The sequence below is a fragment of the Bombus pyrosoma genome, linkage group LG7 (genome assembly GCF_014825855.1).
Source record: "Bombus pyrosoma isolate SC7728 linkage group LG7, ASM1482585v1, whole genome shotgun sequence".
In the NCBI taxonomy this organism is placed as follows: domain Eukaryota; kingdom Metazoa; phylum Arthropoda; class Insecta; order Hymenoptera; family Apidae; genus Bombus; species Bombus pyrosoma.
Genome location: NC_057776.1, coordinates 5,383,029 through 5,409,461, shown reverse-complemented (window position 1 = coordinate 5,409,461; position 26,433 = coordinate 5,383,029). Strand labels below are relative to the sequence as shown.

Below are 26,433 nucleotides of genomic sequence, written 5' to 3'. Positions count from 1 at the left end.
AATCGCAACTTGGAAATATTAGGTTGTCCGAAATGTTTCTTTATAAGGAAATAGACGCATAATGTTTTTTTTTATATTGGTTTATTGAATCATGCACGAACATAATGATAGAAATAGAACGAAATGGATCACACCTCAATAAATAAAATAATATAAAGATAAATATTCAATAAAATAATATAAAACAGAAATTGTTGTTCATCTGTTATCACCCTATGAAACGAAAGAAACTTTTCAGACAACCCAATACCTGTTTGCAGACACCTGAATTCCACAAGCTTTACCACGTATCGAAGTTTCCAACGACCAACCACCTTTATTTCCAAAATTTTCCAACTTCTCGATTTTCTAATATTCAATTATCAAATATCGAACTTCATATAAATCCGCGATATTCGAAGGATTGGTACGCGCGAACCTTCCCATCTACTCTCTATTTTCCCATTTGGAATAACGCAAGAAAAGAAAGACGCGTGACGAAGCGAGTTAAGAAGAAGGCTCGTGCGAAACATCTGCGATAGACACATATTTTATGTACTTAGAGACAACGCGGAATTCCTCGTGCCGATTCTTCCGTATAAAACCATAAGTTATTTCAGCTGATCACCTGTTACTTGCGATTTCGTGTTTCCCTACCGGTATCGAAATTCCCGTGAAGATCTTGTCGATTATCAGCGATTGCTTGCACATCGAGACGTTAACTCGCTAAGCGAACTGCTTTCTCTCGTTGCGAACAATTTGTTGGATCTGAACGCGACCAGGCAACGAGCCGCGCAAGAAACTCGCTTCGTCGTGTTCGCCACTGGTACAATGAAAGAGGTTCGCGATAAATGGAATGGATTATAGGCAGCGGTGTGCATCGTGGAGATCGTAATCGAGTTAAAAAACGAAGAAAAAGCGAGAGAAAGAGAAAAAGAAACGGCGCCGCTGGCAAACACTTAACGAGTTTCCGCGTGCAGGAAAACGGTTGGGAAATCACGAATCAAACGTGACTCGAAGCAGCGAGAAAATTGTCTTTGCTTGGAAGCCTGGTGCGCGACAATAGCACAAGTACCTACGTCGCGTATAACGAGCGGATAACGCGGAAGTGGCTCTTCCGTATGCAAGTACAGTTAAACAGTATGTACATTGCGGCCGATCGCAGCGGACCGACCGATCGCAGCTGTAGCCACGAGCCATTGCCGAAGGCGCGGCCGAGCTCGTGATCGTGGCCAAGCTTTAACCGGTCCACACGTTGCGATCTCGCTGCTACACTTCAACTGGTGGCACCTTATTTCGCAATTAAAAAGATGGAAAAGACGTTATCGATAAGCTTGAAATCGAACTCGTCCGAACACCAAGCTCGCGTATTCCTTCGACATGTCATTCCAACCAAGTTAATTCCACGTTAATTGTAAACGAGTTTGCCGGCGCGTTACAAGGTCACGCGTTCGATTTTGCAAGAGACAATTCCACTTAGCTGTTCGTTCGGATGGAAACGAACGAGACTGGTTGGGTCAGGGCGATTCTCCTATTCGAGAAAATCAGACAAAGTGGAAAGAATGCCGTGGCAAACGCGTTCTTCCATTGCGAAACGCAGATGGCATTGCCGGAAAAACGATACGCTGGTTAAATCGGTGGAAATATCTTTGACACGGGAGTAGAACCAGCACCGGAGACCCTGAGTGCGCGATAAGGGGATTGCGTAAGAGAGGAAAACCGGTAGAAGACGACGGATGGAAAACGGTGGCCGGAGCGAAGAACACGCGGCCCTGTCCGCTTCGTTCCTTCTTTTATTCCCATTGCGATTGCGTATGCCGGCATTGTGCGCAAAGCAATGCTCGTGTCTCTTGAGAATCGGAACGTGATTAATATTACGAACGACTAGAGAGAGAATGAGAGACTGGTTGCGTATGGATGTGACGCAATAGGCGCGCGCGAGATTATCGCGCGAGCTGACGCGGACCACGAGGACGAGAAGCTTTCGAACGATGCCGCCGCAATCCAACGAATCGGAATGTAACAACTGGTACACGTAAGAAGTTTCCAGTTAGTACATATTATATTTCGACGAATCTGAACGCGTAACTCGAGAGAAAACAAGCAAGAGGACGCAGCTGCTTTCTTTTCGGACATTCTTTCTTATCGGATCGTTAACGATCCTTTCGAAACGTTGAAACAGAGACCCCTCGCGTGTCGCTTAGCGTCTACTCGAGCAACGTAAAACGTGTTGCAAGTAGCGCTAACATGACGCAGCGAGAAAGCGAGATAGAGTGAAGCGGCTGTCGCTGACTCGCATTCGCGTCTTTTAAACGAGTCGATAAACGCACCAGCAGACGATAAATCACTGGTCGTTGTCCACGGTAAAAATAAAATGTCGGAGAACTCGGGCTAGGGAACAGCGCGTAAATCCGTACACGGAAGTGACGTAGAAAAAAGCCGCGCGGCTGCGATTCCGTCGCGAGCTTCTCGTCCACGCGTGATGTTCGCTAAGAATGAAACCACGATGACCATGACTTGTTCGCTATGATTTTTTCCGACCAGATGGAACGTCCGACTCACCCAACTGCTTCGACGCATACTGCTGCAGTAGACGCGTCCGTTTCTTTTCGTATCCCTTTTGTGTAATGTCCCCTGAAACAAAAATCGCAACGATCAGTACCAGTTTGTTTACGAACGATCTCCGCTGATATAGCCGCCTTACGCAAGCAGAGCTTCAAACAGCGATTAACACTTTGACTGCCACGCCGAAATCACATGTTCCGCTGAGGACGCCACGGGAGTATTTTTATTATTCAAAGCATATAATGGCAAAATAATAATAAATTTATGATTTAGGACAACATTCTTTCCCAATGCACCGTTTATCTTATTGGTGGCCACGGGTGACCACCGTGGCGCCTTGGTAACAATTGATAGCGACATATTATAACAAAGCTTCGTTTAATTTAATAAACCATTCGCGTTCGTTATTTCGTCGTAAGCAAAACGTGCAGAATATACTGTTGAGACATGTAGAAGCTATTAGTAAACAGTATTTACTCATTCTATATATAATAGTAAGGTATGTGCACACTTCTAACTTCAATTATATGATTATAAAGCAGCATTTACGATTATTTTCCAAGGTGTGTTTATAATAATATTCGTAGATTACCCCTCAATGATATGGATGCAAACACAGTGCACCGTTAGATGCAAGATTTGTTCTCATTTTTTTTTTTATTGATGTTCTAATAAAAATGTTTAATTGTTCAATGGAGCACTTTTTATTTCAAAGTATCTTCTACTTATCGGTTATATTCAAAATGCCCCAACTGTCAATTTTCATACAATTTTTGCAACTGTAAGAAGTTCAAGCGATCCGGTCACCAATGACCACCGTGGCGTCACAGGAGAAACCATGGCCGGTCATATATGACCAACGTGGCAATCAAAGTGTTAACACTTTACCGACCGCTAGCGATTCAACAGCATACGCACGTCCGACCGGCATCTCAGGCGCAGATTCTTCCTGGCGCCGGCTCTGTTTCGGTTTAGACTCTTCAATACCATTCTTTTTGTTCATCGCGAACGATATGTTTTTCAAATTGATATAAAACTGTGGAAGCTTACAAAGCAACGCAACTGATGCAACTGAGCAAGGTACCTTTATTACTAAATAACAAATTACTGCTCAAATAATGAAAAAGATTGTCGGCGACAAAAAGCCGCTTAATAGACTATCGGTCGGTAAGCGTCGGTGTCAAAAAACCGATTAATCGACTATCGGTCGGTAAAGTGTTAATATATTGGGTTGGCAACTAAGTGATTGCGAATTTTATCAATAGGTAGTATTGTCAATAGTATTGTCAATACTATCTATTGATAAAATTCGCAATCACTTAGTTGCCAACCCAATAGTACGGTTAGTGGAATGGAACGAAGTTGGTTCGACGATGCAACGTTCGTTCGTTTGATTACCAATCGCACGTACACGAAAATAGGTAAATAAGAGGATGGCAGATTGCGCGTCGAATCAGCCTACCCTCGAACGAATGGCTAAATAAGAGAGATCAATTTCTCAATGCTCATTGCATCGAGAGACCGAAAAAGGACGTACTATTTCGATAGCTCGTAGCGCGATCTCGTTTCAGGTAATTTCTTCGTGGCACGCAACCCGTGGAATTTCGAGGACGATCGGTGAATGCGTTCGTTCAAGAAACCGTAGAAATTGGCTGGACAATTGGCGGGGACGAGATGGAAACATGGAGACACCTGGTTGAAAGCGACCTCTCCAAACGCGACCAACGAAATCTATCGAGAAATGGAATTCCAAAAACGCTTCGAACACGCAAATTTTCTAGACCTGTTCTGGAACCACGTTCGCCGATTCATGCAGTGCCGTTCTATCGGCCAACCGTAGCTTAACGTAATTACATAACCTATTGTAAGTTAATGGTTGGAAACTGGCGAACGTAAATCATTTAATTTTGAATTTAATGAAAGATCGTAGGCAATGTAGTTTACTGCGTTAAAACTGTCGATAGGTGAGCAGCGAGCCGCTTGAGCGGCGCTAACGGCGCATTGTTTTCAGCGACGACGATTAATTTTACAAGGAAGAAGCGGTCTGACGAGTTTTTTCGTCCGCGAAATTCTAGAAAGGGTACGCGTTGTAAATTTCTGCGTCGCAACACAGCTTGCCCACGTGTCCCGCACGATGCGAAACGAGTTGGCATGCTAGCGTCACGCATCGTAACTCGAGAAAATGCATAGAATCGATCAGCTAACGGCCGAGACACGATTTTTCCAGCTACGAGCACCGACACGAAACCAAACTAGGTCATGCAATATTATCACTGAATTTATTTCAACGATCCCGAGTCTTTCGACAAACCCGCGCCGTTACATTTTCTACCTAATTACCTGCGCGTTTATGGACTCGCCAGCAGCTCGAAAACGCGGGTGCAGCGAACGATCGTTATCGATCCGGGAGAGACTCGATCCGTTTCTCTCGCGAACGTTTCTTCCAATTTTAATCGTGAATGCTCTTTTACGAACGAATCTCGCCTATACGAAGCGATTCGTTGAAAGTTCACGAAAAATCTTCGAACGACAAAGCGAGCTGAGTCCTGTCGCGTCTAATGAAGGAAATCGCACGATTGTCTGCAAGTAATTCGATCGAACGCGTCTTTCAGACATATCGAAATATTCAGTTTCAAATCTGTCATTGGTGTCCAGAGAATGATATCGAGCTACAGTGGAAGGAGAAGGAGAAAGTTGGTGGCTTAATGGAAGAGCGATGTTCGTCCGGAATGATAATGGAATGTCTTATTGTATTGTAATGTATATCTTTTCCGGCTATCCAACCGCTAGTTAAAATTATCAGGACGCGGAACGGCTGGTCCTTAGGGCAAAGTACATATTGCGCACGCACCTATAGATGCGAACAGGACGAAGGGAATTATTGCACGGTCAAGTTATGGTTAGCACGCGGTTCAAGAATTTCTCTGCTGGGGATGCATCCGGCGAATCCTACGCCCATTAAACACGGCTTGGCCTGCTTACCCCACGGCTAGAACGTTCACATCGATGATTAACCCTTCAGTCACGACACATACATACATCTATTCGTGTTCGTTTTTTTTTCTTCTTTTTTTCTGCACGTATTTGATTAACTTTCAACGCGCCCTCTGCCTGCTAATTGCTTAAATATCACTTTAGCTTGAAGCAAAATCGTTTGTACGAAGTACTTGGCTCGTTCGTGTATCACAATTAGAAACCAACGCTTTCTCGATCGATGAGAAGGTAAACGAGAGGAATGGTAAATAAGAAATTTCAATAGTGTTGACAATGGTAATCATTCTCGTTGCAGTCGGAATAAATAAGTACGTATATGGGCAAGGAGCAATCAAGAGCCAGCCAGCTATCGCGGTCGAAAGATTTCAAGAAAGAAATGGGAAAGAGGCGCGATTAGTGGAACGTACGTGCACGGATTCGGATCGAGTTTAACCAGAGCAAAAACAGCGGTGAAACCAAACTTGAACGGCGATTCTGTTACGTGATTAACGTCGATCACGCGGAATGCCAGACGAAAATAAGACAAACGCTACTCGCTAGCAGCTACCGCCCTGAAGTTAAAGTTAAAGTCGAGGAAGGAAGAGCTTATATCGAACCGTAATTTCGCGCGTGTCATTTTCCAAGCCTATGTCACATCGAATACCCGTGTCGAGATTGTGCAATGTAAGCTTTAAAGCGAATGTCCTAGGAATATCGATGGCGTAGAAGATGGTCGCTAGTAGAGCCTTACTGGGTCTTTTCCTCAAGGACGAGCACTTTCGCACGAGAAAGACTGGCTGGCCGGAAGCTTTTCGAAGCTGAGACTTTCGCCTGAGTGGCCTTCTTCTGAGTCCCGACCTTTGCCTCTTCAGGTATTGCTGTCTATGCATCGCGTGAGAGCTTTTCCTGCGCTCAAGACCAACACGATCGGACTCGTCCTCGGTTTCGCTGTCGGTAGACGAAAGACACCTGTAGTCGGCCCTCGTCCTCTCTTTGCCGATGAGGTTGCTCGAACCTTTCGACAGGAAGCTGAGAAACTGGTTGCTGGCGAAGTAGTTGGAAGTTATGGGTCGCCATGTGGTTCTTCGCGCGAGGACGCCGCTGGTTCGCAGCTCCTCGGAGAACAGTTTGTCTTCGTTGAAATCGCTGATCTTTGGTGCTCGACAAGCCGACGATGAGGAGGATGTTGCTGAGAAGGAACCCAACGAGGACGAGACCAACGAGTTCAAGCCTCCCTCTCGTCTATCGTTAAAGTCCCCTGAAAGCAACAGCTTCAGATCGTCGAACTGATCGTCCGACAGATTCGACGAACAGTCGTCGATTCTTTCGATCACGGGATTTTCGGTCTCAGGGAAGTATCTGATCTCGCGCCACACCCGTCTCTGACGTCTCGAGCGCCGCCTTTCCGGTGGTACGAACCACACGGGGCTGTTCGATCGCACCGGCTGAACCTGAAGCTGAGACTTCTTCGTCCTCTGAGACGTCCGCCTTCCGCGTCGTCGAGAACTAGACCGCCTGGAGCTGTTCGTTCGTTTGAAGTAACCCTCGGCGCTCACGCTTGGCGACGGTTTGCTCGTCCTTCGGTTAAAGAAACCATTCCTCGTAGCCCTGAAGTCAGGCAATTATCGAGTTGCCGTTTACTTCGCAACCTTCGACCGATGAAATTGCCGAAAATCGCTTTGCCAGAAATGTGAAAGGTATCTCGCGTGCGTTCGTCGTAATTTCCGAGCACAAACGCGACACGGCGAAGCTCGAGATACTCGAAGCGGATTACGCGCTAGTCGAAAGCTATGTCTAGCCGTGAAGCTTTGCCAAACGATCAACGAAAATTTGTAAATACGACTGTCAGTTTACTCGGACATTCGCAACCGGGGCGTCATTTTATAGTTGAACTTTCTACGATTCGACTTTCATGGAAACTCTGTACTTTCACGTTCCGCAATTTCATCGTCGACGAAGGCCAATTAACAAATACGAGTAATAGTAACCCTGCACGAAAATCGGCCAGCTTAGCGATCCTCAGAGAAAATCCGAACGCCGACGAAACGTCTTTGCCAGCCACGCTTTTCTCCGGAGCGGACACCGTTCTCGCTACGGTGGGTTGAGGCTTCCTCTCCTTCAGCGCGCTATCCAACGAGTGGTGTATCGACGAACCCGAGGACGAAGGAAAGGGCATCGGTACCGCGTCCCTCCATATTCGACCGAGATTGATGCTGACGCTGGGTGGTCCTTCGATCGACGGTTCCTGAACCTGCAGGATATCCTGATGACTATTCTTCTCTTGGATCGTCTCGTTGCAGACTCTGAACGGCTTCGAGGGCAACACGGGCGACGCGTCCAACTCGAGAACCTTCAGGTCCTCGGCCACGTGGTCAGCTTCGTTTTGCTTTTGAATCTTGGAAACGTTGTTTCTCGCCGGAGCGTGTTGTTGCTTGTTTTGCTTGTTCTGTTGCTGTTCGCGATGTGCCTCGTCCAGTTTCTCGCGTGAAGACGAGCTAACACCCTGTAGCCATTCGTCGTAGCTGATCGATTCGCGAGTCAACGTGTCGTCCTGTAGCTTTCTCAGTTTCTGCTCCTTTATTATGGTCTGCTTCTCAATCGGCTTCAAGTTGGACTCGATGGCAGTCGGCGCGACAGTCGGCTCTAAGTTTTTCTGAAGCTTGTTACGTCGCTTGCCCCGATCCAAATAACTTTTTCTTATCGATATCCTTTTGAAGGACTCGCTGCGCTTAAAGGACGGCTCGTTACGGTCCTTCTTGCGGCCGACGAGCCTCCTCAGGTTCTCGAAGGACAACGGCCTCATGAGTTCGGCCCTTCGTCGACTCTCTGCTCAAACAGTCGTCTTGCGTTTCATCCTCCACTTTCTATTATCCTTTCGCCGTTTCCTCGACGCGTCTGCGAGACTTCTTCTTTGAATATCGCGATCTCATGTGTACAATTGTTCGGAAATTCTCGTTCGTTAGCTACTTAACATGCCTCGTTATCCACCGCGTTGCTTCATACTTTCTCGAATCGCATTGTCTGCCCTTGGAAAGAAAATCTAACAAAAACGAGACGATCATTCTTCGTTTACGGCCCTACCCTCTCGACGTAGCTGGTCGTTTCCGCTGTTGTTTCTTGGCGAGTTACGATCTCGTGCTGTGAGTCAAATATCCTTTGAAACGAGTGGCCGATGGATTCCTCGCCAACGGAAGGCTCTCGTTTTGGTTGCTGGAGCGAACCACGCGCGTCCTCCTCGAGTCCTTACATCCTTACAGCTAGCCAGGGAGAAAGAGAGGAGAGGGGAGAGAGAGAAAGGGAAAAAGACAGAGGTTGCGAGGCTGCACTGGTTCTCCCGTTGTCTCTCTCTTTCATCTGTACCGTCGTGGTTCTTCTCCGTTTGGTCTGTGTCGGTCGCCTCGGCGAACGTGCACGCTTGCGCGTTTCTGCGATCTTAAGGTACAACTCCGAGGTCTTCCAGTCGCGAATCAGCGTGGCTTTCCTTTTTCGACCTGCCGTCCCTTCTTCCTCTTTCGCGTCTACCTTCTCTTTCACCCTTTTCGTACGGTTGCCCCTTCGTTCGGTGAGGATCCTGCGGCAAAAATCGATTCGGCACTGGCGGACCGCGCGACGCCGTCAGTGAAATAACGTTAAACGGCAGCAGATTAATTCGAGTTAATTCGCGTTACAGCGTTACCTAGCCAGCGAAACCATCTTCCTGTTACGTTCTGCCTGAAGGAAACTACGCTTCGATAGCGGTAACCGCGATTAATATCGCGAATCAACGTCCGCGCAACGTTTACGCCAAGTTATTCCACGTTTCGAAAGAGTAGATTTTTCGAGCTTGGTGAATGCTTGTTGCCGAACACGCGTTCCGTTCACAGCGGCCCAACAGCCGATACTGTTCTCCATATATGCGCCTCGTCCGAAAGCATCTACAATCGTTGAAAACACATTGGACGATACTTTCTCCGCCCTCCGACGATTACGACACCGATTTCACCCTTTCCTTCGCTCCACGATCCCGCAGTATTTATTATTTCGTGTCGACGAGCGACGTAGGCGCGCTGCCAGACACCGATTCACTCGCTCGGCCAATCGCGCTCTGTTCGATGTTTCTCCAAAGTCGTTACTTGTTCGTCGAACACCCGAAAACGTTCGAGAAACGTGATCGTGGGAGAAGAACCAAACGACGTAATATGATTCGTCGCACCGATAACGCGCGTCACTACGCACACACACACTCACGCGCACACACACACACTACAGTTGCGAATCTGTTTCGAGAAAGGCGATCCTTCGATCTTGTTTAGTTGGTAGAACGCACCGGCAACCGTATCACGAATTTCGTGATACGCGTATTTCGCTGGAGCGGTAAATCACGGTCACGCACCGGCCTCGAAAACACGCTCGACCGACCGCTATCGCTTTTGCAAATAAGGAAAGCGCGAACACGGTAATTTTTCACTCTTCCTCTCGATTTTCGCTGCAACGACGCGCACGACGCTCCTTTCCTTCCAGTTTGCCTTCCTATCGGACAGCGACTTGCGTTCTTCGGCTAGTTGAGTGCAACGGCCACTTAATTGAACACCGGTAAAAATAAATTACCCGCCACTATCGAAGGCAACGACGCAACGGACGATAGCGTGAAAGGAGAGGACAACTCGGAGAATCGTTATTGTTGTTGTTCGAGGAACCTTGATCCGCCAACGCGTCAGCTTTGGATCGTGACACGTATCTAGAAAGATTTAGTTCGTTCGAGCGGAGTTTTAAATAAGAGGCAGGCGCCGATCCTATAAAATGTCAGTGTCTGCCGGTTTGACGGTTGACAAGTGAATTTTTCTCGGTTGGCTCGTTGGTTAAAACAGTAAGATCAGCCCTACGAGATCAGGGGGAAACTTAGTCGCCTCTGTTACCGGCCAGCTGCTCGCCCACGAGAACCTATTTCACAAGCTTTCCTTCCCTCGACCAGATTCTTTTTACGACACTACGCCGCCGGCAAAAGAACCGCGACGGGTTACGGAATTCATTCTAAGCTGATAGCCTCGATCGCCTCTGTCCTTCGATTATCCAAGGAAACGGAGAGAAATGATCTGCGAAGGAAACGAATCGACATAGAAGGCGCGTTAATCGCGACGCGTACCACCGTTCACGAACTCGTACCATCGTAACGTCCTGAACACGCACGCGCCGAAAATTTCTTAGTTTTGCGCGGCGAAACGTCTCGTTTATCGCCAGGCGGAGCGAAAACAAAAAGAAATAGAAACGACCGCGAAGCGACAGTCGGTAATAGCGATGGTACGTAATGTGGAAACTCCGGCCTGCGATAATACCAATAACGACAAAGAAATAGGGAACTACGAGAGAAAAGAGATGGGGAAAAGGTGGAACAGCGATAGTAGCGGCACTAGTATTACAAGCAAGAGTAACAGCGTGGTGCGAGTAAGGAAGCAAGGGTAGCGGCCGGTCGTGTTCGTAAAATAATGCGTCGGAGCGTACTCGAGGCGCAGTGCGTCGCGACGCGGGTCCACCCTTATCGCAAAGGGCAGAGGAACGAGCATCGAGAACGGTCCCCCTCGTCTCGCGAGGAGAAAAACTCTCGTAGTGCGCGTAGTTGAAGTCGCGTCGAATCACTGGCATTTCGCGAGCTCTCGACGCTGCACCTCTCCCTGACTCACGAGAGAACCGCCACGGACCCGGAGAAAGAGAAAGAGAAAGAGTGAGCGTGTGTGTATGTGTGTGAAAGAGAGAGAGAGGGACCGCGCGGTGGCCAGACGGAGACAGCGACCTCTGGGAAACGGGCCCCGTGACAGAGACGGAGAAACGGAGAACATCGAGGGGGGTAAGGAGCGGTAGTGGTGGTATGCCGTCCGTCCACTCTCGTCTGCACACAACTCTGTTCTCTTGCTTCTCTCGCAGCATCCCACTCTCCTTACCCCTTTTCTACCTCCACTAGCGTTTTCTATCTTCTTCTTTCTCCCTTCGTTCCGAGTCTCCCGCTGCTCTCCTCTTCGCTCCTCCCCCGCGGCAAGACAATCTTTCTCCTTTTCTCTCTCCGCTGCCCCTTTCTGTCCCTTCTTTCCCTTCTTTCGTGTACGCTCGCCTCGCGTGTTCCGAGCCCAAGACCACGCTGTTGCCTTTCTTTCTCATTTTCGTGTTACACGCCAATCCTGCGGTCTCGCTCGTGCCTGCGAGATTTTCTACCTCCACCAATGCGCGTTTTCTTAAGGCGGACTCACAAAGATCGCGAATCGGATAGAGAATCCTCGAGCGATGCGAACGATGCAGACTCGCAAGCGGTATCGTAGATTTTTACCACAACCCATGTACACCTTTCCACGGCGTGGAGAGGAGGCCCGTGGCTCGAATGCGAACACGTCGCGATCGAACGCGTTCGATTCGTCACCGATACGTTTCGTATTTGGCCTCCCTGAAACTTGCCGCGATCGTCCGCTCTTGCGAAACGCTTCGCTATTATTAATAGCATCGAAGGGCGATCCCGCGATCGCTTTTGCCGTCAACGTCAGCTACCTATGCCCCATACCACCCTTTCCTCGGGTTATCCGATCTTCGCCGCCTTCACATTTCCATCGAATCCTCCACGTCGATCGCTGCTCGTATTATAGCTTACAACTATGCGATCCACGAATACGTTATCGAGAGCAACTTTCATTTCTTCCTTTCTTCTTTCTGATAGCCGCGCTGTTTAAAAGATACGTTGTCAGCGGAAAAATAATCAGGGATCAAGGATGGCGCGCCGCTTTCCAGCATGGCGTCGATAGACGTATCGTAATCCGACGTACATGTACAACATTAGATACACAGCCTATTGTAAGCCTCAATTCTAGCGCGTAGCAGGTGAGAAGGTACCGCGGAGTCGAGGTTTAACGCTAGACGCGATCATTACGCGTTCCTACTACGAAGATCGTAGAGGGGCAAGTAACCGGCGTTTTTCAAGTTTCTATACGTATGTATACACATGCATATATCGTCTAACGTCGTAACTCTGTTCTTTAAGAGACTGCTCTAATCTTCGCGGGAAATAATCGACGACAAACGAAATATAAAATTATGTCTGTCGTTCCTCCGAATTGAGAATTCACCTTCACCATTAATTTACAATTTTATAAATGTGCGAGCCCTCGTTCAGGGATCATGGTCCTCGATGGGTTGATAATATTAAAACTGTACTATATAAGATGAAATTCCTTTCGTAAGAAAGTAATAAATCAATAAATGGAAAAATATTCTCTTATTGCGTATTTTTTAAAGACCAGTAATTTTTCTTTTTCTTTTTTTTTTGCCATGTCAGGGTGTTGGTAGAAACAGCTTCGTCTTAACTGTCGTCTGTTTCTTCTAGCGTTAAGAAAGTAATATTTATTTCTGTTGCAAGTGCCGCAGGAACTCTTGTTCCTCGGTCGGAATGGAAACGTGGTCCCTGCAGAGAACGCAGGCAACGACCATGGCAGAGAACGGGCAATATCGATGTTCGTTTTACGACGAAAAAAGGTTTAAATTGACGGGTTGATTGCTCGGTACTCTCCGACCTCCCACTCTCTAGCGCTAGCAGCGGCCCTTAACTACCAAAGAACCAAGAGCATCGCCGTGCGTTCGTACTTTCCACGAATACAACTCGAAACACCCACGCTCGATCGTCCTGTACAAGTAGCACGATCCCGACGAAATCAACGCTTAGTATAGAAAGCATGCAAGTCTTTAAATAAAACTTCGTCGCGTTTCGGCTAGCCGAAACGTTTAATCGCTGTCGCGAAAAGCGCGCCGAGAAAAAAGCAATTGAATTTATGGAATTTACGAAAGGCTGGGAAACGAGGCGGCAAGTCGTGAATTTCGTGAAACGCAAACAACAGCTTCGAAGGAGCTAAAATGCGTCGTGTACGGCGACGAACGAGGAAATATTAAGCCGACTAAACGCCGAATCGACGATACAGAATTATACGATGATTTTCATCGAGCCAGCTATCATACGCTTATCGCCGAGATAACGGCACCCTTTGATATTGCTGTTGGAAACCAATTTTTCGCAATATTGCTCTGTTGTTTTTCACGCTTACGAGTTATCCGATCTAAATTAATTTACACTTTGTGCCACTGCGTCTATTTCGATACGTAGAAAACAAAGAGATTTTCAATAAATGGAGATCAAATTTTCCCTATCTCGAAATCCCTAGTAGAGGAGCAACGAGTTAAAGAAAAACGTCTAGAGCGGCGTGCGTTCGACGCAAGACGCGCGAGAAACAATAAAGGCGAGTGAAGAAGAAGAGTAGAAAAATAATCGAGCAAATTCGAAACGAGATTCGGATCGATAACCGATAAAGATAATTCGAAGGCTCGGCTTAGCCGATCGATAAAGACGACACGTTGGACACGTAGCTTTCTACGATGCATCGGTATCGTCGGAAGGTGCGGAGGAGGGATATAATAGCCGATAAGCGTGTGATCTTTGGTCGTGGAGTGTATGCAACGCGGCTCGGTGCAACGTGCAACTCAAGGCGACTTCAGGACGTTTACCCACGAAACCAGCGACCTTGATCTTACAAACGGTCCACGAACGAGCTGCGACAGCAGCTGCACCGACACCGATGGATGCATTCCACTAGAGTGCAGCCGCACCTGCGCCACCTAACCAGAGCTGCCGTTCTTCACTCTTGTCTTCTAGCAGACAATTCCTTCTTCTTTCCGACAGTTTCTCTTGTTTACCAATTTCGTTGACCTCTCCGTCTTTTTTCTGGTCCGCGCTCGATACCCGGCAATCTCGTTTTATGGCTTGATTAGCCTCGGGATTAAGTTATCGACAATCGTAGTCGATACGATTCTTCTTCGCGTTTTTCCACCTGTATTTTTTCTCTATAAATTGCACTTTCCTTACGGAGGCAACAACGTTCTTGCTGTCCAATTATCTGTCGTACTTTTATCAGTATTCTGTTGTAATCGTGTTTCTCATATTGCTTTACAATTTTCTCATGCTACCGTTTTAGATACGCACATATCTCGAATTCGCAGACTGGAAATAGTTAGCGCATTATTCACGGGTGTTTTATCAGCGCCGCTGTTACACAGCTGACCGATAACAAGGTCCCACGCGAAACTAATTAGCCGATTAAAAGCGGCAATGCCGTAAGATTTGTTTTGATTATGTAATAAGTGAATTCCAAGCTGTACATAAACAAAGATAGCGTGTATCTCTGCGCTTCACGAGCAATAAAGAAAGACACAGTTCCTGTTCTTCCTACAAGCGTAACGTAATCTCGATAACCTTGGTGGCTTGAAAACAATATCTGCAGTAATCCTGTATACCGGTCGTATCTCGTTTGACCCTCGATTGATTTATCGAATATTCGCTCGTGAAACGCTGCTCCAACGATGGAAGACGCGCGTTCGAGATCCTCGTTATCGTGAAACGTTCGTTGGGCCACGAAATACACGAAGAAGGAAAAGGGCATCGATGAATCGGCCGTAGCGAACGTTGCCGGTGAACGTTGACCGGAAGTGCGCTGACCTCGGAACCTCGAATAGAGGTCGAGGAAATCGCGGCAGAGTGCGAAGTCAGGTTGAACGGGAACGTAAATCCTCGTAACGACGACGTAATCGAGAACTGACGTCAATAGAAAAATCAGAGGGGTGGCTTGATTTGCGCGTACCCTTGTCATTCGCATGAATTCCTGCCGATAGTGTGTCGACTAGTTGTAATCGAGAACCAGTCCGCACGCTCGCAGCGAATCTGACGCGAAATTGGCCTCGACTTCCACCGATACTTTGTTTCTCCGTGTCTGCGCCAGTTATCGATCCTATACGGTGTTCGGTTACGCTACGACTATGCGGTCGATCGACGTCGGAAAAACACCATCGTCTACGAGCAATTAATTCACCGATATCGACGTTATCTGACCGATCGAGACGATAATCAAAGTTAATTCGAACCGTATAAGATGGGCCGACCGGCTTCCGCGAGATAGGAAATTCCTTTTCGAGCAGGTTGCTCGGCCTCGAGAGGGCGGTGATGCCTTTAAAACGGCTTTTCTCTAGCTAGAAACTGGTTCAAGATTTTAGGCTCACGTTCGCTTTCTTAAGTGGAATTACGGTTTCCCAAGAATCTACGGCCACGGTGGCCCTTCGCGCCGCCAGTTCGATGCCCTCTGGTTCAAGGTCATTCAAGGTCAAACGTCGGACAAATCAAACGATATCTAAAAATAATTTTACGCTCGGTAAATGGAGGGAAGCACGGACAAAATTTTTATTGTTCCGTGTATACCGTGTTTTAGGTTAAGATCAGACGAATATCGCGAAAAATCTCGTCGGATTAATTCGCGCAAGTAAATATTCACGTAAATTGAGAGATTTCGAAAGCACTGGCCCGCGCGTTTACGTTTCATGTAAAAATTACTAGCAAGCGACACGGAGAGAATGTGAGGAGAAGCGGCGATTTAACTTTCAGCCGAAACAACTTGGAGTAGGATTATTAGGTTACTGAACTCGCGTCGTAAAGAACTCCTAAGTAGTTTCATAATGGGGTCATAAATCCAGAAGCTGGTGGTTCCGTACGAGAGGCAACTTTCCGCCATAATCATCTAAAAATACAGTTCAAGTTCGAAGCGAGATTAAAAATATAGACGCGAAGCAGGTCGTTCAGGTTCGTCGATGAAACAACTACGAAAGTGAGCGTTCGAACGATGAAAAATCGATCGGCCAGCTTAACCAAAGAGGTCCCTCCTTTCCTACGGCAGTCTTTTGCTGCCAATTACACGGAACGTTAATCAGTCGTCGGGGATTCGCATTTCGAGCAATCGGTAAAAACAGTTAAACGCAATTAACCTGGCACGAGCCAACGAATTATTCATAAGGCGCGCGAACGTAACGAGGACTTAATTGCTCGTTACTCGAAAAAACTACCGGATAACCTTCCCAGATAAAAGAAAACTTTTCATTTGCGTTCGCCCGTTTTGGTCAGTTTCCGGATTCATCGGCAATCACGGTTCTATCCACAGAAGGAAGCATTAGCTGCCGGAGCATTGGGCAACCACAGGTGCAACGATCCATGAGACCATTGAAATCACACAGATAAAGGTGCATCTTACCTTTAACCACGATAATAACATGGTTATTATGAAATTGTAGGTTAAGATCGCTTTCTATTCTTTTTACCTGCGTCGAATTAACTAACGGGTCATTTCGAACACTACGATCTTTTCACAGATTCGTAACTGATGCGACTGGGTCCTGCCCGTATTCCACAGGCTATCTATCGTTCGAAAGGTTTCCGAATGTATCAACCAAGTATACGTATCGTCGATAATCGAAGAATCAACCGTTTTACGCTACGAGGTTATTCGTGCAATTGGCGTGTCACGAAATCACGCGTTTCGCAGTAAATGGGCGCGTAACTTCACTCAGTTTACGAGAAACTTTCAAGCAAGCCTATTCCGCAGTGGATTATCGAAGCCTGTAAATAATCGATGGATCGGCAAACGAGAATAACGGGTCCGTTTGCTCTAGAATTCGACGTTTGGACAACGCATCTCTGGTTATTTGCCCACGGATCTTCGGCAAATAAATCCCTATTTCCTAGTGATAAAATTTCTATCTACTATTTATGGAACGATCGTCGATAGAACCAGACAGAGTGTTTCGTTTAACTACAACGCGATATCCTTGTCGTTACTGACGACATAACCGAATAAATAGAAAGGAACGATGCTTTGGCGAAACATTATATCCCTCAAAACGGTCATCGTTCAAAAGATTCTTTTTAAGAGATGCTCTATCGATAAGGCAGGCACTCAGCCAGGTAAACTTAAAGGGGACACCCCGTACGATCCCGTGACGCTTTAATATCATTAAAGTCTCGCGATGGCAGAAGAATACACGCGCTGACTTCTCTCGAATCATCGAAATTCTCCTACGAATAACCGCTGGGAAACAATTACGGCAATTAAAGTCTAGTTTAAAGGGCTAGTTTAATCGAATTAGGTATTCCATTTTCCAAAGTTTCCGTTATATCGTTTAAGTGAAACGTTATACGTCGTTCATTACATCTATGTAAAGAGGAACCAACAAAGTTCCGCTAGTTGGCACAGCTGGAGAAAATCATTCGGCAATTTTGCATCATCTACGTCTGCTAGAGAAATACGTGTTGATCGCGAAGCTGATTGAAATATTCTGCTGACGAACGAAGCGGTGAACGAAGAAAACAATTAGCGGGAATTAGAAAGAGCGTAAGCGCGTGCATCGTTCGACCGCTAGATAACAGGTGCCGGGTACGTGCCGACTAGAGCCGGCTTTAATGACTCATGCAGAAATCCTATCGTGGAATAAATGAGCCAACAACGCCTCGTTACATCATATCCATTATATTAACGCTGTCGATTATAGGCTCGATTAATTTCCCCTGAATGAATCGAGCAGTGATCAACAAACGGGCCGATCGAGATAGATCGCGCTAAACGAACAGATGCGTAGAAAAAGGAAGAAGCAAGACGGAGGAACGTTAACGGTTTAGGAAAATCAGAAAATCAGGCGCTCGCGATTTTATTGTCAAAGAAGTTTCCATTGCGATTACGTCAATCGAGCAATTATCGGGTGAAGTAACGCCGCTCTTGCTCAAAGCAAAACAACATTCTCTAATAACGTCTCTACGTTCTCTAATAACGTATGCTACGAGTATCTACACGCTGTAACAAAAAAAAGAAGACTATGAGTGGAACGTGTTTTACTGTGCTTCGAGTGGTCCCACCGTTAATTTGCATGGAATCCGACACGTGGAAACGATCGGACATCGCGATATTATCTCTAGTACGCAGCGACAATTTTTTCTTTCACGTTAGACGCTTTCTTGCGCCGGTGTATACGTGGCCGTTAATCATAGCAGCAAGAAGTCACGCTTAACTCGAGTCTAGCGAGTCGACCGAGGCTGAATCGCTACCGTAAACGTTGAAATCCAACGATGCGCGGCGCATGATTCTGGAAACGGAATACCTTCTATTTAAACGATACTAATCTACCGAATACGCGAAATGAGAACACGCCTGCAAGCTCGGACGATAAACGGAACCGTGTGAATAAGCCACGAGCCGTAATTCGTTACACGCGACCACCACCAACCTCACCGAAACCTCTCTTACCATTACATTGCTCGCCAATTTCTAATTTACGTTACGTCGCTATACATCGCGAAAGAATTTTTCCGAAACGATCGAAAAACCACGAACAATTGCGTTTCCAAATAAACTCGATCGACTCGTGGCCGACGATTGATTCAACTTTTATATCTTAAATAGACTATGGATTATCGATGACTAAGGCAAATTAAACTTCCGAAATGACCAACGCTCACGTGTCCGCGTTTTGAATCGCATACCGAGCATACAAATGATACGGTCAGGACTAATAGTGTCGAGGATTTCTCTCAAGACGGTCGTATAGTCGTGTTCAATTGAAATACGCACGAACGGGTAATCTGCGCAATTACCTCACATGCAAATAAAGCTTCGCGAAGATGGACGGTGACCCGTCCAGTTGACGTCACGTTGCTACACGAGGACACCGTGTTATAAATGATATTATACGTCCCTAGTCGTACGTTCCGAATATCGTCGGAATAAGATAGACAGGATTCCGCGACTGAGACCGTTTCCCATCGAAAAGGTATCGACCGATGATTCTCTATATTTAATTTGCCTTTGTCGAATATAAATCATAATCCATGCCCGTATCTCGATGTCGTAAGGAAAAGTGCTCGATTGTCGTAGCTACCAGTCAATTCCTCCATCAAATTTATCCTACGTTCTGTCATACACTGGCTCTTGCAGTTGATCAATTCCTTAACACGGCGGCTTTGTTCGTAACGGCCGCGGCGACTCGACACGACATCAGCCCGCATTTCGTTAAACCCCAACACGGTACGTTGCAGCGAATTACGCTAAAAAGCTGACGCGAAATCATGCGCGTATTTGTATCCTGTATTTTTTCAACGTGAAACGGCTAAGTTCACGGCGCGAGAAAGTAAACGGCCATGAGGCTAAGATCCCTTTAAATCGTAAATTGGTGACCAGCTCGTTTGACAAAGGGGATACAAAGAAGACCAGTCACAACGAACACCACGAAATCTTTCTAACTGCGAACGCAAACAAACCGATGGCCGTAGATGATCAAAGGGAAGCGCAAAACGGTCGAAACTTCACACCTGTAACGTCGAATCGCGCTGACACTGCCACGAGACACCCGTGCGAACCGTGATCAACTGCTTCCCGACGAATAGCCATGTAAGTAGGTATATACACACATATATATACACTCGTAACAACTTATAAAAGATATATTAAGGAGTCGTCAGTTCGTTTCGAAACATTCCGCTAGCCTGGCCTCGATCTCTAACTACCGTGTCATATTATTTATTCCTACGAAATTTCAGTCAATGTCTGATTAAATCGAACGTTAACCTCTGTCATACGAATAGAAAATCATGGATAGCGAGAGGAATCGATCGAGTACTATTTGTCACCCGTTGGATTCAGATAAATGTAGACTTCGTAGACCCGCTAATTTCTATACATCCGCGTGATGGGTAACACGCTATCCTTGTCTGAAACGGTACGCTTTATTCCACGATTTCGAACGAATAAAAAGGTGATGGAAAATGTCAAAATTCAAATGTTTGATTTTATACAAATGACCGAATCGTAAAAAGAGAAGCAAGAGATGGCTTATTAAGCGGCGAATACAATGACAGATAAAATGTCAAGTATTCGGGGATGACACGAGAAACCGGTCGATAGCTTGTTATGAAAGACGGAACTTTAGATACAAATAAGCTTACGGGATTGCGTTTGCTTGCCAGATGAAATAGCAGAAAGAAGACTGGACGTTACATCCTCGCAGCTTTCCTTGTAATATCACCGTTCAACGTCGTACGAGGCATCCGCTTTCATCGAGGTTGGAAACGTTTAATCGAACAAGTGGATGGACCATCGAGACATTTTTAAGATATCTAGGAATCCGGATTTTGATACGTGCGCCATGCAAAATGTCAATGACGTGTTCCCCGAATTTCTTCGAAAACGAGGATATACTTTTAGAACGCCGATGAATTCCTTCAGGATTATTCATTTACGTTCTAATACCTTCTTTTTGCGAAAAAGAATATTCGCGATGTGGAATCCTGTTCCGATGAAATCCACACTAAACTAGGCACGCTTCGGACGGTGTAGAAACAGATTTCAGGAGATTCGTTTCGGCGTTTAGGAGAATAGAAGTTTGGATTGTGAGCCAAAAAGTGAAAATAAATAAAAAAAAGGGGTAATGTCGGTCATCGATTGTTCAAAACGAAAACAAAAAGTAAAGGACGTTACATAGAATGAGGCGCGGTCGATAGAGATTCGAGTGTCCATCGCGATTGAAGTAGAAGATTCGCTTCGAGGAATTCCAATCGTCTTTTGATTATTAATGTTTGACAGGATTCGAGAAAAAGCGTAGCTCGAGCGGAAGATGATATTTCGAAATGTAATGTATGTAGTTACGGGGGAGTAAAATGGCAACAGCAAGGCTATTATCGATTTTATCAACGGGGACTAGGGGATTCTTTCTCTCGTATGCACAGGGTGAGTCAGAGAAAGGGTTTGCGTAGTGGCGGCGCATCGAGAAAAGCTACGTCTACTCACCTTCGGATAACTCGAGATCCAGCTCAGCAAGTTTCTCCCGTACGTCCTCTGGGAGCTTGCCGATGTCGATGTTGAACTCGGCCATCACTAAGCCATCCGCGCCGAGATCACCAATTCTCCAGCCGTACATTCCACGACCACCGCTCGGCCATCTTGCCTTACACTGATACTACAAACTCCCGTTAGCTGGCGACACCGTTCGATTAGACACCTATCGGGAAAACAGTCGATCCGCAATTGGCGATTACCTGCGGTCTATGATAACGCGCTCATCCACCACTTATCACGAAAACACTTGATCGAGTATCGTTTGTCGCATATTTTTGTTAATTTTTTGCAATAAACTTTTATAATCGAATTGTAATATTACTAACATTTTATTCGTGATATTTTTGCTTTCCTATATATCAATCTGATTAGATTGTAAAGTATTTCACTCTGTTTGTGTCATGAAAATAGAGATATTTATTAATTTTCCGAAAGAATATTAATTATTTTTTCTTTCATCGTCAAGTAAAGGTTGACAGAATAAGTAAGAGATAAGTAGTTTGACAGCGGAGCGGCAAGGGAAATACTCCCGTCTTTCACTCCCTGCCAAGCAATATTTTATATATATATATTATCTTATTTGTAGATGCGGAACTTTCGACCAATATGCGTGCTTATTTTTATGCGTGTATTGGTTTTACCAGAAATAACCAATCAGATCCACGTTTCTTCTTCGAGTAGTTCGTCTGATTTAAATACCTACCAGTACCGTAGTCTTTTTGTCAGTCACGATCACGAATTACCGTTATTCTCGACCAATTGTTCGATTAAGTATCGTAACATATTTACCTTTGTGAAATGAACGTTTTAATAAAAATGAATTAAAATGTAAACAAGTTACACTAATTACATTTGCCATGTCCTCATTTTGTGAACAATTATCTTGTTTTCGCGATATAATTTCATATTACAGAAATCGTTTAAGTTAACCTATAGTTTTATAAATAATTATAATTTTTTCAATGTTTATGAAAAAATGGACATACTATCAGATCCAGTGTTTAAAACACAATATCAAAAATATAAAAATCGTGTCAAATTATGGGAAAGTCATTTTACCGCGAAGCATGGACGTAAGCCGAATAAGGTATTACACTTCATTTTTATAAATCGTGACATAAAATTAATTCAGTTACAATTATTTTCCCGTTACCAAGCTTTAATAATAATTCCTCTATTTTATTTTGTCATTGAAATGATCGCTTTTAGTCAAAGTTTTTCAGGAATAAGGATCCTACTTTCATACATAATATCTATTTTTTTATACGATTTTACAATTTTATATGGTTTTATACGAGTTATATGATTTTTTTCACAATTAAATTTGAGCGTTTATCTTTATCATTTCTATTTGATGCTTCTCTGGGTACATTTATGGACACACATCATGTAGTTTTTAGTTACTATTTACGTTTAGTTACTATTGTAACAAATGTAACAAGTATTATGAATTATAATAGAATAAAATTTTATATGATACCATGATATAAATATATTTTTATTATTATAGGATGATATTAAAGAGGCTGACATGAAAATCAAGGAATCTTATAAAATGTATTGGAAGTTAAAAACACGTGCTTTAGAAGAAACTCTTATAGATATTTCATTTTCTGACGAAGCAGAAGATAATGTTACTAAAACTATAACGTGTACATCATCTGAAAAAATTAAAGATGATAATGAACCTCTAAGGAATGAAGAGAAACAAGTTTTAGAAATTATAATTGGACAAGATAAAAAAGATACAGAAAACGTAGATGAAAATAATGGAAGAAATACGGATTTAAAAAGTATAGAAAATACAGGCAAAATAGATGATGAAGATAGAGGTCCAGAAGAATGTCAAAGTCAGCATGCAGTTAATAGTTTGGCAGCAGAGGAAAATAAATATAAGAATGTCAAAGGTGTATGGGGTGATCATTTAAGTAAAAGTAATGAGCAAATACCCAAAAAGAAACAAACATTACCTATAGCTAGAGCATCTTCTTTTCAACTGTCACAAAATAAATTTACAAGTTCAAACTTTATAAAAAGAAATCCTAGAAAATCCTTGTCTGCGACAAAAGTAAAAAATAAATCTGAAAATTATAATGACGTTAGTACAAATACATTGGAAAAAAACACGAACATAGAACTAAATAGTAAAGATAGTTTTGATATTAATGAAGAAACAAAGTCTATATTTGGTAAGTCTATGAAAGTAACTTACATGGAGTCTAAGCCTGCTACTCAATCAATTGGTACAATACGACAATTAATCGAAGGACATACTGTTAGTAGAAATTTGAATCCTGGATGGTTAGACAGGTGTGCCAAACAAAGTAACTTGGTTTACCCAGCAGTTGATTTACAAAGACTTTCTGGAACAAGCGATTCTGGAACTGAATCACTGGACACAAGTATTCATTTATCTAAAGAAACACTTGTGTCTGAATCACAAGAAACTTTCCAGATATCGGACGAAGAAGATTTTGTTTGTAACAGTGATTCAGAAGAAGAACATAGAAACAAACGCATTAGAAATTTCAAAAAAAGATTCAGCGATCAAGAAAATCATCCTACCAAAAAAATGTGTCATGAAAATTATACAAATGGCCTAATACCAAGTAAGACAACTTTCTGTGAAGAAAAATGTAACAATTTAAATATAACTAATATAGATTTAGTTAGAAATAATAGCATAAATGATAAAGTAAATATTCAGACAAATTTGTCTAATAATATTGATAAATGTAAGGACAAAATAACAGATGTACTACAGACTGTAGATACAAACACACATAATGAAGAGAATGTAGAAAAATCATCTAAAGAAAAATCAGCAAGTTCTAAAATTCGAAAACAAGTTAAATATGTTTCATCCGATGACTCAGATCCTGATTTCAATGAAAGTGATGAAAAGGAGAAAAGAAGCAAGAAGAAAGTATCAAAAACAAAGAGAACAAGTACAACAAGAAAGAGTAAAGTTATCAAAGGATCAACATCAACAAATAAGATAAAACATGCACCTACAACAAGAAAGTCTTATAGAAAGAAGAAGGATATACAAGATGAAGAAGATGTCTTAGAAATCTCTAATATAGATCTTGAAAGTACAGAAGATAAGAAACCTGAAATATATGGAATAGAAACCTTAGAAGCTGTTCCGCGTTTTGCAATGTGCAGAAGTAACCAAGGAGATCTTATTGAACAATTTGCTAAATCTATTTCTTCAAAAGCTGATGATTTAAGTTCTTCTCTTGAACCTAACGGGACAACTATGAAACTAAAGGGACAATTAACAAGTAGAGAAAAATTGGAAAAGAAAGTAGCAGATGGAAAATTAAATGAAAACTTTGTTAGGATAAATTTAAAGAAAAAAATATTTGTGCGTGGTAAAAAGAATTTTAATTTTTCAAAATATAGGAAGAATCAATGGAAAGAGAAAAAGAAGGAACTTGCATCTAGCGAGGGTAATTTAGTAGTAGCTGATTTTGTAGAAAAGAAAGGTGCATCCAGTTGTTTTAAATGCGGAAATATCGGTCATTCTTCAAGGTATTGTCCAAATACAAAAAGCGATGATCTAATTCCGTTAAACGAGATAGATGAAAGTTCGGAATTTCCAACCTTAGAAGAAGCTCAGAAAATGGCCAGTCAAAATGCAATTACAGCACATGCTAATAGAATTGACCGTTTACCGGAGAAACCATCGTACTCTCTTGAAACAGAGTCTGAATTGACAGGAAATGAAACGAAGGCTAAGACTGACGATAATGATTTATGGGAATCTATTGAAGACGAAGTATGTTTCTATATTTTTAATCTTTATATAACTCCATGATAATTATTTTATGTTGTATAAAATTTGTAGAATATTTTATGTGGCTATAAAATTCCCGAAGATTTGGTACAAAAGTTATTACCACCAGAAATTGGTACAGTACAGCCACTATATAAACTTAAAGAAGATCGGTCGTGCATAGGTAATTAATTTAAGATCTAATTCAATTCATTAATTAATTTTCATACTTATTACATATTATAATTACAGAAACACCATCTGAAGTTTTCAATACCTTGCAAAAATTTGGTCATGAAACATTTAGACCTGGACAAGAAAAAGCTGTAATGAGAATACTTTCTGGTCAATCGACATTGGTAACTTTATCTACTGGTTCTGGAAAGTCTTTATGTTACCAGTTACCTGCATATCTTTATTCTAAATACTCCAATTGTATCACTTTAGTGATATCACCATTGGTGTCCTTAATGGATGACCAAGTAACGGGTGTACCTTCGTTTTTATCCGCAGCTTGTCTGCATACTAATCAAACGCAAAAAGTAAAAGATAATGTTATGGAAATGGTGAAACAAGGAAAAGTGAATATTTTATTAATTTCTCCAGAAGCTGTAGTAGCTGGAGAAAAATCAACCGGATTTGGTGCTTTGTTAAGGCAGCTTCCACCAATTGCTTTTGCATGTATAGACGAAGCTCACTGTATTTCACAATGGTCTCATAATTTTCGTCCATCTTATCTTATGGTTTGCCGAGTTCTTAAAGAAAAATTAGGTGTCAAAACAGTGTTAGCTCTTACTGCTACTGCAACAAAAGCTACTGCAGAAAGCATAGTAAGCCATTTAGATATAGAAGAAGGAATGGCGGGTGTTATCTCTGATATTCCAATACCTAGAAATCTGCTGTTTACAATTTCTAAAGATGAAAATAGAGATCAGGCTTTAATCAAATTATTATTAAGTGAAAGATTTAAAAACTGTAGCTCAATTATTATTTATTGTACTCGTCGAGATGAATGTGTAAGAATTGCGAGCCTTCTAAGAATTGCTTTCTCACAGGTATTTTGATTGTTATTTTAATGATTTAGTACCGTTAGCAGTATCGTTAATAATATATTATGATACACTCTGCTTTTTAATAGGACGGAAATAATTTCGAGAAACGAAACGCCAAACTATCTTTTATCGCGGAAGCATACCATGCTGGTTTATCGGCTCATCGCCGAAAAATTGTTCAGAAAGCATTTATGGGTGGACAAGTCAAGATCGTTGTTGCTACTGTAGCTTTTGGTATGGGTCTTAATAAGGCAGATATTCGCGCTGTTATACATTATAACATGCCTGGCACCTTCGAAGGATATATCCAAGAAGTCGGGAGGGCTGGTCGAGATGGACTTCCAGCTCATTGTCATTTATTTTTAAATCCAATGGTACTAAAATT

The 26,433-nt window shown here is 43.5% G+C and overlaps 2 protein-coding genes across 10 annotated transcripts in view; one reads left to right on the top strand and one right to left on the bottom strand.

Moving 5' to 3' along the window:
- Positions 1-21,302, bottom strand: part of LOC122569534 (disco-interacting protein 2) — a 40,891-nt gene extending 19,589 nt beyond the window's left edge. For 4 of the 9 annotated variants that reach the window (XM_043730703.1, XM_043730706.1, XM_043730704.1 and 1 more), the window contains exons 1-2: positions 21,168-21,298; positions 2,542-2,613 (exon numbers count right to left, since the gene is read on the bottom strand). In XM_043730703.1, the coding sequence (XP_043586638.1) occupies positions 2,542-2,613; positions 21,168-21,297 (202 nt within the window). In that variant the 5' untranslated portion in view covers position 21,298. Of the gene's footprint in view, positions 1-2,541; positions 2,614-6,268; positions 7,126-7,505; positions 9,089-21,167 lie in introns of those variants that run through there. The other 5 variants (XM_043730699.1, XM_043730700.1, XM_043730698.1 and 2 more) reach the window with 4 other exon arrangements.
- Positions 21,303-22,171: 869 nt separating this feature from the next.
- The window catches only part of LOC122569535 (ATP-dependent DNA helicase Q4), a 6,451-nt gene continuing 2,189 nt past the window's right edge, over positions 22,172-26,433 (top strand). Inside the window, exons 1-5 of the mRNA XM_043730708.1 lie at positions 22,172-22,302; positions 22,726-24,999; positions 25,069-25,180; positions 25,249-26,051; positions 26,135-26,422. Of these exons, the coding sequence (XP_043586643.1) occupies positions 22,192-22,302; positions 22,726-24,999; positions 25,069-25,180; positions 25,249-26,051; positions 26,135-26,422 (3,588 nt within the window). The 5' untranslated portion in view covers positions 22,172-22,191. The remainder of the gene's footprint in view (positions 22,303-22,725; positions 25,000-25,068; positions 25,181-25,248; positions 26,052-26,134; positions 26,423-26,433) is intronic.